This window comes from Diaporthe amygdali (assembly GCF_026229845.1).
Source record: "Diaporthe amygdali strain CAA958 chromosome Unknown NODE_54_length_279735_cov_64_132730, whole genome shotgun sequence".
NCBI classification, from domain to species: domain Eukaryota; kingdom Fungi; phylum Ascomycota; class Sordariomycetes; order Diaporthales; family Diaporthaceae; genus Diaporthe; species Diaporthe amygdali.
This window is the reverse complement of record NW_026517074.1, coordinates 30088-42762: the sequence shown is the minus strand read 5'-3', so window position 1 is coordinate 42762 and position 12675 is coordinate 30088. Positions and strand designations below refer to the sequence as shown.

The 12675-nt window shown below is 49.7% G+C and overlaps 5 protein-coding genes across 5 annotated transcripts; 2 read left to right on the top strand and 3 right to left on the bottom strand.

Moving 5' to 3' along the window:
* Positions 1 to 251: 251 nt before the first annotated feature.
* On the top strand, positions 252 to 1769 carry J7T55_001278 (uncharacterized protein; the record flags this gene model as incomplete). Its single annotated transcript, XM_053135333.1, has 1 exon — positions 252 to 1769. One exon carries the CDS (start codon positions 252 to 254, stop codon positions 1767 to 1769), a length of 1518 nt encoding a protein of 505 aa, XP_052986917.1.
* A 159-nt stretch (positions 1770 to 1928) lies between these two features.
* J7T55_001277 (uncharacterized protein) lies at positions 1929 to 3735 on the bottom strand (the record flags this gene model as incomplete). Its single annotated transcript, XM_053135332.1, has 4 exons — positions 1929 to 2782; positions 2849 to 2870; positions 3068 to 3355; positions 3613 to 3735. 4 exons carry the CDS (start codon positions 3733 to 3735, stop codon positions 1929 to 1931), a joined length of 1287 nt encoding a protein of 428 aa, XP_052986916.1.
* A 374-nt stretch (positions 3736 to 4109) lies between these two features.
* On the bottom strand, positions 4110 to 6473 carry J7T55_001276 (uncharacterized protein; the record flags this gene model as incomplete). The annotated part of the gene is made up of 6 exons (XM_053135331.1): positions 4110 to 4499; positions 4551 to 5098; positions 5170 to 5556; positions 5716 to 5917; positions 5978 to 6143; positions 6313 to 6473. The coding sequence occupies 6 exons, from the start codon at positions 6471 to 6473 to the stop codon at positions 4110 to 4112; spliced, it is 1854 nt and encodes a 617-aa protein (XP_052986915.1).
* A 620-nt stretch (positions 6474 to 7093) lies between these two features.
* J7T55_001275 (uncharacterized protein) lies at positions 7094 to 10424 on the top strand (the record flags this gene model as incomplete). Its single annotated transcript, XM_053135330.1, has 7 exons — positions 7094 to 8718; positions 8786 to 8804; positions 8870 to 8939; positions 9016 to 9528; positions 9584 to 9897; positions 9956 to 10247; positions 10291 to 10424. 7 exons carry the CDS (start codon positions 7094 to 7096, stop codon positions 10422 to 10424), a joined length of 2967 nt encoding a protein of 988 aa, XP_052986914.1.
* Positions 10425 to 11124: 700 nt separating this feature from the next.
* Positions 11125 to 12525, bottom strand: J7T55_001274 (uncharacterized protein; the record flags this gene model as incomplete). Its single annotated transcript, XM_053135329.1, has 4 exons — positions 11125 to 11393; positions 11462 to 12074; positions 12129 to 12158; positions 12307 to 12525. The coding sequence occupies 4 exons, from the start codon at positions 12523 to 12525 to the stop codon at positions 11125 to 11127; spliced, it is 1131 nt and encodes a 376-aa protein (XP_052986913.1).
* Between the last annotated feature and the right edge of the window lie 150 nt (positions 12526 to 12675).

Here is a 12675-nt window from a genome sequence, read left to right as displayed (position 1 = left end):
TTCGATCATAAACGCGACTGTCCTCAACTCAAGCACCCCAATTCGAAGTTGCTTCACTGAGCCACATATGTCTTTACATTCCCAAGCTCAGGCGCCTAGCCGTCCAGCGTGAGATGCTTTGTCTGGCGAAGGTCATTTATATACGAGGCTCTGACGAATCTAATATGTCACTATAATTATCGGTCCTGGCGACCGGTCTAATACAAATTACTCCCAGCACAAAGGAAGCCAACAACTGATTACCAACGAACATGGCAGACCCACTTCATTTCTGTGAGACTCACAATGGACCTATTTGTCAGGGAGTCAATGGCTTCAAAAGCGTCGTGAACGGTTTTTTGGGTGACGGCGAGAACACCAGTGCCCCTCCGACCACCTCCAACAATGATACTCCCCAGGCAACACCGCCCCCAGCAGAAGTCGTCACCTCGGCACCAGAGACAACAACTCAAGCACCGGCCCCGCTTCCACCTCCACCTCCGCCTCAGCTTGCCCCGGCAGTCATCACAGCTTCTTCACCAGCTGAGACCGCAACAGTGTCTTCCGCATCTCGGACAAGTACTGTGACCGATGTCATCGCGCCGCCTCCCCCACCTGACCTGCTGTCACCTCCACCACAGGAGCCTAGCACAAGCACACCTACTCAATCGACGTCGTCAACACCTCTCGCCGCATTGACGAGCACTTCATCACGAGGCTCTTTCATAGAAGTACTTCCAACCAGGACACCGACTGCTTTCAGCCTCATCAGCAATCCTATCATTCCGAGCATATTCGTTAGCTCAGGATTTACGTCAGTGACGGTCAGTCCCGGAACTACGGCACTATCGCCGGCGACAGAGACGGTGACAGCGCAACCCCTAATCTCGGCAGGGACCTCGCAGGGAGCCATCTCAGACAGAACAACGGAGTTTCCAGCCGCTCTTGTGGGTGGAGTATCTGGTGGAGTAGTCGCCTTCATTGTAGTGTTCGCCCTTTTTTGGAGGTATTGTCTCAGGAAACAGTATCGGAGCAGGCACGCACAAAGTGTTGCTGATGAGAAGGGATTGGATCAAACTCTCGACCACTTTCCCGCTCCACCTCTCAAGCACGGAGTGACCACCCACATATCGAAAGGCTCACCATTCGTGGAACCAGATCATGCAAGATTCTCATTGGCCGCAACAGAAGTCTCATTGGACTCCAACCTGGAGCCTCTGAGTCCTAAACCAGCGATACAACAGACCGTCTTCAGAATGAGCGTGCCCGTCCCGGTCGAAGCGAGCAGTTTCCGCGCCATTTCAAAAGAAGGCAGCATGCGTGGCTCCTTTTCACCGCCGTCGTCCACACACCGGCAAACAATTCTACGGGAGCCGCCTACAAGACAAGGGCGGAAGAGTATCGACAGACTATCAACGCGACCCCCAAGGCCCGGTACAGATTCCTACTCTAGACGAGAGGATCTTCCAGCTCAAGCAGAAGAAGGCGAGGAGACGGGAGAGTCGAAACAGATACCACGATCGAGCTCACCAGGAGAGGAGGGGCCCGGGCTGCAAAGGCAATACACTTTGAGGACCTCGCCACTTCACCAGAATCCATTCAAGGACCCGGCTGACGAGGAAATACCAGTTGAGAGTCCGACATCCATGGTCTTTGAGATTGTCAATGCAGACACGCCGCCAGTAAGAGTCACATTGAAACGTTTGTCTGAGCCTCAGGACGAGGATTTCGATAACGAATCTCTGTATCCGGCGCGTGTCTTGGAAAAAGAAGAACAGCCGAAGAAATGATAAAAGGTTCCTCGTGCAACACAGGTCTTGAACAAGGATTTGATGCAAGCAATGAGAATGTGGAAATTGCAAAGACGTTTTTGAACAGCTTGCGTAGATGGATGAGAAAGAAAAGCATTCCCCATTGTACATACAACCCTGAACATCAAAATCTTCACATCAGAGTACCCATTGAATCTTAATGTTCCTCTCAGGGCTGAGAAGAAATCCCGAAAGACGATCTAGCCAGTGCGTCTCGAGGTGCTCTATTGCTGCAGCAACATCTTCCCTCGTGTAGTACACATAATCTCCCATCTCATCGTCCCACTTCATTGGAGGTGCAGCTAATGGGCAGGAACTAGGTCGGATGTCCTGCATAAAATCGTCTCGTAGAAGGGCGATAGATCCACATCTGCGTCGCGTTAACACTTCCATGAGACACCTGACCATGAACTCATAGCACCAACCGCGACATGCCTGTGTATCATTCATTCCGATTCTGCCTTCATCCTCAACTTCTTCCCCATCATCAGAGTCAAGCAAATAGTCTTCCCCATTTTCCGCTTCATCATTGGTGACGACGAGGAGCATCTCGCGCGTTTTTGGCAGGTAGTTCACAAGTTTCACGATGACATCCGCGGCTTTCTCGTTTCCGCTTTGGGGTGTGATATTTATGGCGAGAATTTCTACCTTCTGGACCCATTCAGCCTTCTCCAGCCTTCTGAGCAAAGGGTGACAGACGTCGGCGTTGAAGAATATGAGGTCTCGGCCCCAATTCACTGGAGTTTGGACATCGCCGTGAAAGCTGGATCGATGAAAGTTGACGATTTCTGGTCTCAGCCGCTGGCGAACGCGGTTTGCAGCGTCCGCAGCCTCTCGGTTGATCCATTTGTCTGGGAATGCTGGGCAGGAGTATTCCTGCCCCCTTTTGTGTTCTGCTTTCCACTGTCCGAAGGAGCCATTAGTGCTCCAACCAATGGCGAAGCTTCCCGAGCTTAGGTCGCTTGAGAAAGTCCGATTTTGCTTGTGTGTTCCTGCACGTGATCGAGGAAAGTGTCTCGTCGACGAAATTGCTTCGCGGGGGAGCATACTGGACATACTCAGATTTCCGGATGGAGCGAACTGCTCGTGAATTGGTGTCAATTCAAACATACTCAATCGAACTTCGCAAAGATTGAAAAGGTAGATGGGCTGGATGCTTACTGGCATTCTTTTGAATGTCGTTCCAAGAACTCAAGATATGAGTGAGACTTCTCTGCGCACTCTGGAAACATGCATTTGTACAACCTGGGTGTTGTACCATTCCACATAGGTTGTACTTGAGGTCGGCCACCAATCGACTCTAAGAAATGCTCCTCCCAAATCATGGTTCTGATTTCTGGGGCAAATCTGTTGAAGTAGGGAAATACTAGACTTTTGTTCGGCCCCATCTTGTCTATCAATTGCGAGAATGAAGAAAAGCTCTGATCGGAACGCGTGGGCATGTCGTCAGACGAGGCAAGCTTGTCATGGCCTTGACATATGTACAATATTGAATGCTCTATAGCTGCCGTCTCAATGATCGCAAGGCTTGAGGCAGAGAAGAGAATGGAGATGAGAAGGGCGAACTGTCAAAAGTGAGTAGAAGTGTCGGCATCTATGAGATTTTTGTTTCGGAGAATTGGGGCTGAGAGGGAAAGTGCTGCCAAAGATGTGAGTTTGCTCCTTGTCTCCCTAGATTCCTAGGGCAGTCAACGGCACTGAGACAATAACCAGCCACTCAGCTTGGCAGGAAGAAAAACAAGCCACACAAGCAAAAGGAGATAAAGTCTGTTCTAACAATCTTCATCTTTTGTTTTGGGTCTGGCAATGTTAATGACCATACCATGAAGCCCGTGAGCGGTTCTTTCTTGCCTGTAGTTCCCCCTTGTGTGGCATTCATGCAATCGTTGAGTTCATCTTCTCCGAATGTCACGAACGAGCTGGCGTCGAACTCCTTGTCATTCATGTTGGAAATGATAGAGCTGAGAAAAAATGGTATCACTTACACATGCAAACGAGTTCCCAAAACTGCAATGAGTTGCTTTCACTCCCACTTGGATGAGAAACAGTTATGGAGAAGGGTAATACACATAGGCAGAACCTCTGCAAGTATCTACGGGCAGCAGTATACCTTTGGTCTATTCAACGACGCGGGCTTTGGGTCTTGCCGGCCAAGACAGCGCAGGATTTCAGCTTAGTGGTCTTCCATGCGTTGACCCTGAACAACAAGTGGAACTGTAGCAATCAGGGAGCAAACAATGATCACGCTGGCCAAAATATGAGCGAAATCTCGGGCATTGTTAATTTGACTTCTAAACTCAAGTCGTCTGCTTTGCATTCTCAGTAATAGTCCTTGTAACACTGTCTGTAGCTGCGACCCGCGTCCGGCTTTCCGCCGGGCCGTGGTGCGAGAGACATCTGCGCGAGGTGGTGCTCCATCTCGTCCTCCCCGAAGTCACCATCCACAAAAGACTTGTCTTCTGACAAGTAAAGAACACTCTCCCGGTGTCCATGACCCGCTGTAAACAGATCCTTCAGCTCCGGGGTGCACAGCGCCGAACTCGTCAGCATCACCTTTAATACAGCAGGCATTTCTTCATTCTCGACAAATTCCTGCAGAAACTTCGCCACCTTTTTGAGGTCCCGAAACCACACATCTCTCTCGAACAGAGTAAGTGAGTCTATGATGCAATAGACATGTGTACCGGGCTCGCATTGGAATAGAAGCTCCTGTAGGGTGTGACAAAGGGTTTCCAAAATCTGGTCTTCAATATCTCTTACATAGCCTCGATCACAGATAAAATCCAGATTAGCGCAGCCTGTGCGTGAAAGATAGGCGAAAAGCTGCATGATGAGGGATCGAACAAGTCCCCTCGGTCCTGGATTCGGGTCACAGGAGTCGACATGAAGGCCACAAAAGAAGTGTAGGACCAAATCCTCACGTCGAATATTGGTCAGGCTTGAAACGAGTGTGGCGCAAAAGACAGACACGGGCGAAATACCTTCTGTGCCCGAGGCTGGAAGGTCAGCAAGTATAAGCACAAGATCCGGGTACTTGCTCCTCATCCAGCCCAAAAATCTCCCTTGCTGGAATATTGACTGCACCTGGCTTTGTGTCCTGGAGTCAAAGTCCCCACTGTATCTGGTAACAGTGCCCCAGTCGTTGTCTGGCTGGATGGCAAAGCCCTCAATATCTGGTCTTTCATCCTCGTGAAAGGGAGCATCCGCAATGGCTTCACAGAACTGCAATTCGTTGATGACTGCGCGGCGCCTGTGTCCGGAGATAGCATGCGCTTCGCGGCTGATATATTTCTGAAGTTCACTGTCCTCTGAGATCCCCATTTTTTCTTTTAGCAAGGATCAAGGCAGAGGAGATCGTCTGTGGGATAAGTAAACATACTCTTGTGTGCAACCAGAACATCAGTAATCTTGTTCATGAACCAACTACCCAAGTCCGATGGTGTGCCCTCCCTAGCGCTTGTTAAGTGGGCGTCGGCGATTACCTCTTTCTCGTTCTGCAAGGCTTCAAATAAGATCTTAAGACCGTCCAACTTCTCGCCGTGCCCCATGAGCAGAGCATTTTGTTCTTGTGTGGCGACGCTGATGCGGTGAATCTCTTCCGTCTGCAAATCAACCTTTCCGTCGAGGTGACTGACCCCACGAATCACACTAGCCGTTCCAACTTCTATAGATTTGGTCCTCATTTCTGTACTCTCTATAGATTGATAATGTGCGTTTTCTATGGCGTCTTTCAAACCCTGTGTCTTCTCGGACAGGAGTTGAAAGACTAAGTCAATATCATGGTATTTTGTTCTTCGGATGAAGCTTTTCTTCAAATCACGCCCTAGAATAGTAAATCAGTAAGTATTATGAGATCTGTGATCCTTTTCTTCGTGGTCCGGGAGCTTTCTCCTTTTGTTCTTTCCAAAGGGGGGGGGGTCCTTACAGGAATGCTCTTCCTTCGCAGTGAGAACAAGCATATCATTCACTGAGTCAACGATTGCCTTATGTAAGTCATCCAAAGCGACAGCCACACCAGGATGCGATCGAAAGCTGCCTTTGAGCGGATTAGCCGACATCATGGCTTTTTGGATCTCTTCGAAAGCCTGCAAGACCTTCTTTCGCTTTTCCAGGGATTTCTTCGCTAGCTGATTTAGCCTCGTCAGCCATCGCAACGCGTCAACGAGAATGGGAGCCAAGCTGCACACCTTCAGAATCACGGCGACACCTGCTTTTACGATTGCCAGACCATACTCATTTGGAATAATTTCGATCCATGGCGTCACTAATTCAGTTTTATCGGCCATCCCGTACCAAATTCGATGCCATCTGTCTTTGCCCTGATCCTCATAATCCTTTTCCGCCGCGAGCAGACTTTCTGTAAGGTCATCCCATCCCTTGCATGTCTTTAAACACGGTGTTTGGGAACCAAGAACTTCAGGCAAAGTTGTTTCCAAGGCAGCTAGTGATACATGCACTTTTCTTGAAGGCCAGGGTTATCAGTTTTTAAAACGTTGAATGACTTTTTAGGGAGGAGTCTCACTTTCGTGCCTTTGGTCCATTAGAAACAAACTGTCCCCTGTCCGCATCGAATAGCGGTGGTTCGCTGAGCCCTGGACGAAGCTGCCGAGCCTCGTCAGACTGTAGGAATTCGGCCGTGACAGCTCTCTCGTCTGTGCCAGGATTGATCCAATTCAGTGCCATCTTGAATGGCGTTGGCTGTGGTTGCGGCAGCCGACGTTGATGGTGGGAGAAGACGAAGTTACATTCGAGGTGTGGCTCACTCTGTCCTCAGATAGGATGCGTAGCTCGACACTGTCGTCGCTCAACATACCGGTGCATCTGCCTGGTGTCCCGCGCTCGCGTTCCCCCATCAGGAGGTCAGAAACAGATGATCCGGCCCCGGCAAAGAGGGGCGGGCAAGCCAGGCAGACAACCTTTATCACCAAACCCCTGGGGTGTATGATAAGTTTTCTTCCTAAAATCCGATACGGGCATTGTCGCTGCCCCATAGCTTTGCGCTACACAGTGTCGGAGATACTGTGCAGTCGATTGGTCAGCTGCAGCTCTGCATATTATTATTGCTCGGTAGCTTCCTGTCAGCTGACGGGCGCATCCATAATGCAAATCTATTGGCCATGCTGCGTCGGTACTCCCGCGCTTGTTGACAACAATTAGCTACATAATTGCATGCGTAGGCTGCCAGGGGGCGTCGGTATATTGAACGGGACAAGTTGAGTTGATCCAGATTTGAGGCGATCCCTCATGCCCACTCACAATGTTGGGCAAGCTTCCCTTCTAATCTTACCGCAACATAACCACAAATGTCCGAGCTCATCATGAGCTGCAAGGAGCCTGATACTGTCGTGATCCCTGAGCGTCCAGATGTTGCGGATTTCGACTCCACCTGCGAAGGAGGCAATCCCGAAAGGCAAAGCGGAATTGACCGCGTCGAAAACCATCGCACGCACTCAGTGTCGTCGTCAATGGAGACCATTGACGGCGCGAATGGCAATGATGCTGTTAAGCATGGTTCCGCGCGAGGTTCTCACGATGTATCAAGCGAATCGACTTCTCTTCAACAAGACGGAAATGCCGCCGAAGACGCCATGAGTTCAAAGTCGAGCCCTGAGGATGAGGATCTATTTACCTGGCTCAAAGAGCAGCCCAAAAAAGTCAATGTCAAATGGAGCGACTATGAGGCATTCAGGAATCGCTTTTCTTTCGAGGAGGGACTCGACGTCATAGAGGTTCTGGAGGGTGACCCGGACCAGTTGAGGATGGAGATTTCGCGCGAACGTGGAAAACGACATATGCAGCACAAGAAGCATTCCGCATCGCGGGGGAAGCATCAAGTGGAAAACGATGCAAAATTCATCCATCTAATCAAGATTCAGTCTGAAGTAATTCTATATGTTTTGGCTAGGCTGACGGGCGCAGACGATTGGAATGGTGTGTCGTCAACTTTTTTGCGGCCCTTTCAGACCTTTTACTATTCATTGCCGTATGCAAAACAGGCTCTAAAGATATTGGAGCGTCTTTTCAACGAGCAAGAGAGTCAAAGCGGAGGCGTGACAATTTACAGTGGCCCATTGGAACGATTGGAAGGAGTTCACTCTATCGAGACCGAGGATCCTGTGCAGAAGCTAAGCATGCCTTCTGACCTGGACATAGAGGACATTATTTATGGCCTTCTCGACTTCAACTCCGAGGCGAAAAATATTTTGACGGCCGTGGAGCATATGAAACTGTACACCGACTTCGTGGAAAAATACATCGTCCCCATGTGGGTTGAGGCCAGAGGATCTTCCAAGCACAAGGTACGATTCTCTGACTTGCCCATGTTTTATCGTCCAGGTGATATCTTGTACGAGCCCCTCAGAGCCGGAGATTTCAAGACCAAGGCCCGCAAAGCCGACTTCGACGCTGCCAGAAGCGGGGGACTGGCTGTCCACCAGAATTACTGGAAGCTTTGCTATGCCCATTTCGAAGCTTTTCCATCTCACAAGGGGCGCCAGGACAAGGAATACGAACATATTGGTACGGCGTTATTGAACCAAAGCTTCAGACTGAGCAGTTACCACGTTGATTTCGATGGCGATAATTACGGGCCAATGCCTTGCGAAACATTCATTTCCAATTACGAAGGGGAGAGAGACATACGAAGCTTAACTCTGTACCCGCTTCGGTTCTACGCCGACGCTGCCCAGACCTTCACCGACCTCACAGCCCGTGCCAAAAATTTTCTTTCTTATGTCCTGGAAAAGCACTTGTCCTACGATGGGTGGCCGTTGATCCATGAGACGTATGCTGGAAACTTGGGCAAGAAGCAGAAGAGGGATGGAGCAGAACATATTGAGGGCGAGATCATGATTGATTTCAAAGAGGGCTTTCAGTCTGACTCTGGCTTTGTCAAACCCAAGTTCGATATTCCGGCTGAGCTTGAAAGGTTAGGGTTCAGTGCAGCGTCTGTTAGTCCACCTGTGTCACTTGACGAGTTGGACATGATGACTCAGTGGTGGTCCGACACAACACGTTCAAAGAAAAAAGGTTTCTGTGAAGAATGGTATCTCGTCAGAGAACCCTTTTGTGTTTTACAGAGTTCTCACATAAACAAGGAAGACAAAGTGTTGAGAGCTTTTGGAGAAGAGCAGGTGGTCTCTGACTTTGGTAGGTGTTTCGAGACGCAACAGACATCCATGCTATCATATTGGAGCGCTTCATTTCTCACTGACTGCTGATATAGACCCCGAACATCTGTTTCTCTTCCCTCAGCGCCTAATTGCATATTCTTTGCGAGCACGCAGATTCTTCGTTGCGAACATCGACTCCATCAGTTTTATCACAGCACCGAAAAGCCCCTTTAGGGACCTCAAGATCGAAGTTGAGCACAAGAGAATCCTGAAGTCACTTGTGGGGCGTCATTTCGAGAAACAGGACATCCGCCGACAGAATAAAGATGCGATTCTTGACCAAGACTTCATTCGGGGCAAGGGCTCCGGTCTTATAATCTTGCTGCATGGCGTGCCAGGAGTAGGGAAGACAACTACTGCTGAGGCAGTTGCGTTGGAAAATCGCAAGCCACTGTTTGCGCTGACATCTGGAGATCTGGGATCCACATCGAAAGATGTTGAGACAGCACTCCGAGAAACGTTTCGCCTTGCTGCTCTGTGGAACTGTGTCTTGCTTCTGGATGAAGCTGATTTGTTCCTTGCGAAGCGGGACATCGGAGATTTAGTGCGAAACTCTCTCGTGTCCGGTAGGTTTCTGATCTCTTCAAAGTTCTACAGTTTCAGTTCTGATTGTGTGCACAGTTTTCCTTCGCGTGCTTGACTATTACGACGGAGTCTTGTTTTTGACGACAAACCGCGTGGGCATTGTCGACGAGGCCTTCCGGTCCAGGATCCACCTTTCACTCTACTATCCTGCTCTGAGGAAAAAGCAAGCTCTCGAGATATTCAAACTCAACATTCGGCGAATAAAGGAGATTGAGAAGTCTAAGGCAGTTATTCGCGGGAAAGGAGATGATAGCCAGCCGAGATTACCTCCCACCGAGATTGACGAAGACAGCATCCTCAACTTCGCCACGCGACACTGGGAAAATGCGAGGAACAATCCAAGCAGAAGAGTGGGTTCATTATGCTAAATGATAGGATAATGCTATGGATCACTAACTTTCTTTGTAGTGGAACGGCAGGCAGATCAGAAACAGCTTTCAAATCGCTTACTCTCTGGTCAACTTGAACCAAATTAGCGTACCGGAGTCCCATTACGACGATGATTACGACGACGAAGAAGTCGACTACGATGATGAGCCAGGTATCGATGACACACACTCCGGATTCAAGGACCCAGGAGTCACTGTGGCCTCTTCAATCTCATCCGGGCAAGAAAAGAAGCTCGGAAAGCTCGATAGCTCGCAGTTCGAGATCGTGGCGCGCTCCATCCAGCGCTTCGACAGCTACCTTTACAGAACACGTGGGTCAGATTCTGACTACGCGAAGACCAAAAATCTGCGCAGAGACGATTATGTGGAATCAGATGATGAGTATCGATCCCTGCAAGGGCGTGATCGATACTCTGATGCTAGGTTTCCTCGATCATCACCACATCGTGCGACGCATTTTCGGTCAAATGCACCTCCAGGTCACCTAGCACCACCCTCCGATCAGGGTGAAAGAGTTCACCGGGCTGCCCCAAGAGATCGAGAACAGAGATCATATGCTGATAGAAGGGCTCCGGTGCCAGACGATGTTGAAGATGAATATTTTGAGGAAATGCCGCGATCCAGAGCAGGACCCTCTCCTAGATCTTTCCAGCGAAGGAGACAGCATGATTATGATGATGAGTATGAGTACACTCACCGAAGGGATCGTTAGTAAATTGTCTACACAGTAATGCCACTCGCTATGCGTGATCCACATTCTCGACCCTTTTCCTTTGTCTTGACGTATGTGTACTCACATAATCTGGAGGAAGTATCCAGAGGTTAAAGAAAGACTTGGTCTTGTGGGGTCATTCAATAGACGTTGATATATTTGAGCTTCTATACAGCGATTGAGCAACATGGCATATTCCGTATAGTAATGATATCCCTGTCCAGCTTGAGATGGCTTATAAAGCTTTCCTTCAACCTGCATCTTTGCCCTCAGTCTGGAGGCATTACACGTTGGTCCTCTGTGGCCATTGGTCACTTAGGACTCAGAGATGTCAAGACACTAAAGTGGGCACTCAGTCTTGGGCCAGTTTACGCCATACCAGGCCCATTGGGTTGATGTCGGCAAACACAGCGTTGCCATAGGTCTCCAAGCTCATGCTCACATAAACCCATTTGATTAGCCAACACAGTATCCCGTCATTTGCTTCCCGGGACGTGAATGCCCATCGAAATACCCGAATCGATGGTCAATCCCGTTCCATTGATGTAACTGGCACTCGGGCTACTCAAGAACACAATATAATCCGCCACCTCTTCTACGGTGGCGACACGCCCGAGAGAGGAGATGGCTTTGATTAAATGGCCCAGCTGGGGCATGCGCTGCAGGCTGGCGTGGTTCATGGGCGTATCGACCCAGGAGGGGCAGACAGCATTGACTCGGATGCGAGAATTGATGCAGTCCATTGCTAATTTTTACGGCCCTCATTGTCAGCTACGGAGCTTACGTGGGCAACTTGGTGTTCGGCTAGCTTACCAGCGGACTTGGTGATGCCAATGACTGCGTGCTTTGATGTAGTATAGTTGAGCATTCCTGGGCCGGTAATGTACGAAGTGATGGACCCGAGAAGGACGATAGATCCTCGGCCTAGGCTGCGCGTCGTGTTACCATGACGGCTGCTGCTGACGTGCGTGAGCTCGTCCTGGGCAGCCATAGCTGCGGTAACCGCGCGAACGAAGTAAACTGCTCCCTTGATATTGATATCGACAGATTTGTCAAAGACGTCCAGCTTCAGATTTGGAGTGATGGCACCGGAAATATTGCCGATCTGCGAAGAGTCAACACGCCGTGCAGAAATTTCTAGATTAGGACACAGAAAGAAACTTGAGGCCTTTACTCCGGCGCTGTTCACAGCGTAGTCAATCCAACCGAATGCTTTAACAACAGCGTCGACCATGTGTTGTACAACATTCTCGTCGGCCACATCCACTTTGATGACGAGGCTCTGATAATTAGCGTTGGTGGCGTAATTCTTGCTCTCCGCAGCAGCCTCTTGAGCGCCTTGCTCGTTCAAGTCGGCGAAGGCCACGCCTTCAACACCGGCCTCAGCGAATGCAAAGGCCGCCTCCTTGCCGATTCCGGCTGCTGCCTGAAGATGGAGTCAGTCTGGTGCAGGGAACAGCGGGATCGCATGGTGGCTTACACCAGTAACAAGGGCATATCCGGTGTTGAGCTGTATTTTGGACGTCGTTCCGGGGAAAATAATGCGTAATTGTAAGAGAAAAACAACCTACGCTTTGTGAGAGGCGAGCATTAATTGTGCCTGCCAGTATCCTATATTTTTGAAGAACCAGAATGCCAAAAGCTCAACCAACACGTACCACAGGGATGTGCATCCTGGCGTCAAGACCACCAACATCACCAACGGCATCCTGAAACTGCATTCTTGGCCAATCAGCCTTCAAGCTCACGTTAGCAACAGTCTGTCGGTTGGCGAAGAAGTGTTGCATGGCTGCAATGGCGAGAATAGGGCGAGTTGCACAGAAGCACTTCGAGCTAAACCAAAGGTTCGTCTTGCGCAGAAAGATGAAAAGCCTCATGGCGGACGTGATCGTGGGAGAAATCATAATAGCCATGTGTCTGAGGCGGTATGCATGTGAGATTCCATCATTTGGCCGTATTATAGCTGGTGTACTGGCGCCCGAAGGAAGCATGAGGAACTTTAGAAGAGCAGCTTGTTTTGCAATCAT